The sequence below is a fragment of the Priapulus caudatus genome, unplaced genomic scaffold (genome assembly GCF_000485595.1).
Source record: "Priapulus caudatus unplaced genomic scaffold, Priapulus_caudatus-5.0.1 Scaffold615, whole genome shotgun sequence".
Taxonomy (NCBI): domain Eukaryota; kingdom Metazoa; phylum Priapulida; class Priapulimorpha; order Priapulimorphida; family Priapulidae; genus Priapulus; species Priapulus caudatus.
The window spans coordinates 95,963-99,987 of NW_014577676.1; the positions used below are offsets into that span (position 1 = coordinate 95,963).

At 43.8% G+C, this 4,025-nt stretch overlaps 1 protein-coding gene across 1 annotated transcript in view; it reads left to right on the plus strand.

The window, feature by feature from the left end:
* The window catches only part of LOC106812169 (oxysterol-binding protein-related protein 6-like), a 14,111-nt gene that overhangs the window by 7,663 nt on the left and 2,423 nt on the right, over window positions 1-4,025 (plus strand). The window contains exons 6-9 of the mRNA XM_014815988.1: window positions 293-435; window positions 1,475-1,610; window positions 2,176-2,320; window positions 3,570-3,696. Coding sequence (XP_014671474.1) covers window positions 293-435; window positions 1,475-1,610; window positions 2,176-2,320; window positions 3,570-3,696 — 551 coding nt within the window. The remainder of the gene's footprint in view (window positions 1-292; window positions 436-1,474; window positions 1,611-2,175; window positions 2,321-3,569; window positions 3,697-4,025) is intronic.

Sequence of the window (4,025 nt, forward strand, 5' to 3'; positions counted from 1 at the left end):
TGTATGTATGTGGCTGGGGTGGGGGGCAAGGTTGGGTGAGAGAGTGTGTAACACTGTATGTATGTGGCTGGGGTGGGGGGCAAGGTTGGGTGAGAGAGCGTGTAACACTGTATGTGTGTGGCTGGGGTGGGAGGCAAGGATGGGTGAGAGGGAGTGTATGTATGCAGGGTTAAGCAGGGGCAAAGCTGGGTAAGGCAAATCTGGCTTAAATAGAATAACGTGTGTATTCCTGTCTAAGCGTCCGTAAGAGTAGTAGAGTGACTGGTGGGTTCATGTGTTTTTCACTCCCCAGGTGAGTCATCATCCTCCGGTTAGCGCGTGCCACGCTGACTCGAAGAATTTCATCTACTTTGCGGACATACGGTTCAAAAACAAGTTCTGGGGACGTTCGCTCGAGGTTCAGCCAATCGGAACATGCACTGTTGTTCTTCCAAGGTAGGTCAGCATGATTGTTGAAGTCCAGGGTCTGGTCCTAGACTAGCAGTAGCTGTTGCCGATAGTCAGTACGTCCATAAAAAATCCATGCTATTTCTGCCCTCACCCAGAAACTCTTAGGAGGGCCGATCTAAGCTTCATCATTTAAAGTGATTACGTCATGAATTTCTAGCACCATCAAGTAGTATATTTGTGTGTTATTTGTACAAAATAAAATGTATTAAAATACAATTAGTGTTTCTGTTTACTTTTCATGCTTATATACCTTTTTTATATACCCTAATTTGCCGGTGAAAAACAGAGAGACGCCAGTATCTGAACAGTACTGGGGGAATAGTGTTAGACAACAGAAATTACCAAATCGTCTAGATTTTTGCAAATTTAACCAACGTAAAAACATTCCAGGTGAAGTTTCCAGGTGAGAGTTTGAGGATATATTTAGTAACGTTAGTTCTTACTTTTAATGTAAAAAATGGCAATTTTTTTTTTACAAATTTTACCATGGAAAATTCGTGACGTAGTCAATTTAATACTAAATGTTCCACTTTGATTTTGGCATTTCATTATATTTCCTAGCAACTTCGTAGTTCTCATATGTGTGTGTTTTAAGTTTCGTGATCGCCACTCTAATAAAGTCTTTCCTAGGGTAGCAAATTACTGGTACGATTAATTATAATAATATAGAGATCAACAATCAGACGGACCACTGATATCTGAGTGATGTTATTATTCAAGGATGCACATACATGAAGCACTAATTGAATATAAATTAATGCCATCATTAATTTTATTGGGAATTGTATTCATAATTATAATACGTGATTATAAAATCTAACTATAACACACTATTATTATATATAATTAAAATGCACAGTTATTTCATTACCATTATAACACTTGATTATCGTACGCAATCACATTACCAGATTATAATTTATATGAATATACATCATGCGCATAAATTCATTCGATTCTGTATTTGCGACTGCGGTGAATTGTGCTACGCGTTTCGGTCTGAGCTCTGGTATAATTTCTGCAGGTGGAATGAGAAGTATAAGTGGAACAAGGTAACGACGTGTATTCACAACCTGCTGGGTGGCCAACGCTGGGTCGACCAGTACGGAGAAATGTTTATACAGTGCAACGATATCACATGCAAGATGGAATTTTCCAAGGTACTCTCGTTGAATGATTAATTAGTGCAATTAGTTATTAATTAATGCACGCAGTTGCCGCAATTGATCTCATGTTTTACCGGGTCTTTAGCCTGCGGAATGTTTATCATTAATCTTGCATGGTCAGTCTAATATGGCCAAGGTGTGCCATCTGTTGTGCAGATGTGAAAACTGCTTGAAAGTTATTTTAGTTTTGAAATTTCGCAATTTTCCTGAAAGAACAAATGGTAAAGGAATCCCATGTATGTATGTAAATAACTGCGCTTGTGGTTCTCCCTAATGGTTTATTTGTAGTGGGAAACATTCGAGTTCCATTTGGTAGCATTTCTAAGTATCATTGATTACCTTTCTAGGATGTCCTTTTTGTGGTCATAAAGAGTTTACCTCTGCTTCTACAGCTGCTGCTGCTGTTACTTCTGTTGCTGCTGTTCTTCTTGTTCTGTTGCTGCTGCTGCTGCTGCTGCTGCTGCTGCTGCTGCTGCTACTGCTGCTGCTGCTAATACTACTGTTATGGCTGCTGCTGCTTCTATCACTATTAACTTCTGTGTTTGTGTGTATTTTGCAGGCAGCATATTGGTCTGAGAAAGCGTCGGAGGTGCATGGAGTCATCACAGACCCTCAGGGCAACACCATCAAGCAGATATTCGGCAAGTGGAACGAGACATTCTACTGCGGAGTGGCGCCATCTGCAAAATGCGTCTGGCGCCCAGGTAAGCACAAGCATTGAGTGACAGAAAGACGTGTGGTATCATTCGATCCCGTACGTTTAGCCCGTGCTGTTGTACTACTAGGTCTGGCTGGTACTTGTCGATTACATCTGTCCTCGCATTGGGCTTAGCTTGTTCTCACCTCCTAGTCTGTGAGACTGTACTGTGGTGGATATGACTATCAGCCCATACTTAAGGGACAAGGTCTTTCATTTAAATACCCTCTAGCACTCTTGGTTTCGGCCATACGTCTGCCCACCGATGATTGACAGTGCCTGCTTGCGATATTTCAACTGGCAGATGGCAGTATATGTTGCGATATAAGGCAATGTGTACTTGGACTTGTGCATACTAACTGCCCACTCATATCTGCAGTCCAGTAAGAGTCATTGACTTACACATGTATTAGGCAACAGTCAAAACGCCCACTAGATCTAGAACTGATGGTAGTCATTCTATATATATTTATATTAAAGCCTGTATTACGTGATTCTTGCTCAGAAACACTCAATCCGAAAGAAATGTAGCGAAATATAGTCTCACCCCACGGCGGATATATCACTGATCACACCAACTTGTAAAACACTAAGATTTTAAGGAGTTATAACATAGAAAATTGGATATGAACACATCGTAACAGCAGTGCATTTTATCATGTCGCGAGAATGGCAGAATGGGAAACTTGCAAATTGTCAGTGATAAAATTGAAAACAACTGCACTTGAGAGAGATTGTATGTCTCTGGCAGATATGTGGCGATATTAGCTGGTCCAAGACTTACCGGCTCTAGTCCCAAGATTACAGCAACTGATCGTTTGCCAAACTAGTTAGAAAAGTGCAATGTTTTAGTGAATACAAAGTTTTTAAGACATTTTATCGTTACTCTAGACAATTGCTGTTACTCAAGCAATAACGGTAGGTATCATGAAAGTGGTGAAAACACTGGAGAATTCTCGTAAAATTATTACTTTTAAAATTAATATGATTTAATCTCATTTTAAAATTCAAGTAAAGTTTGATCTGTAGTATTTCTCTCATTCGGTTGCGATGGCGACGGCAGCTTGGTGATTTTTGCGGCATTTGGTAGATTCGGGAGACGGTTCGCGTGGCGGTCGTGATTTTATCTTATCGAGAAATGCCACCAAATGTGTTTTATATTGCACAGAATCCATAGCTTCGAGGGGGGTGTCACTTCTCCTCCCTCGGACCCAATTTTTTTTCAGTCCCCACTTTTTTTGTTATCACCCATGTAGGTGCCATGCCGCAGGACTACGAGCAATACTACGGCTTCACGAGGTTTGCCATCGAGCTGAACGAGCTGGAGTCGGAGCTAGCCAAGTTCCTGCCTCCCACGGACACGCGCTTCCGCCCTGACCAGAGGTGAATCACCGCCCCTCCGCTGCAGCGCAGCGTCTGAGTCACTGCCCCTCCGCTGCAGCGCAGCGTCTGAGTCGCCGCCCCTCTGCTGCAGCGCAGCGTCCGTGTCGCCTCCTCCTCAGTGCAGCGTTCGTATCGCCGCCCCTCCGCTGCAGCGCAGCGTCTGAGTCGCCGCCCCTCCGCCACAGCGTAGCGTCCGAGTCGTCGCCGCCCCTCCGCCGCAGCGCAGCGTCTGAGTCGCCGCCCCTCCGCCGCAGCACAGCGTCTGAGTCGCCGCCCCTCCGCCGCAGCACAGCGTCTGAGTCGCCGCCCCTCCGCCGCAGCGCAGCGTC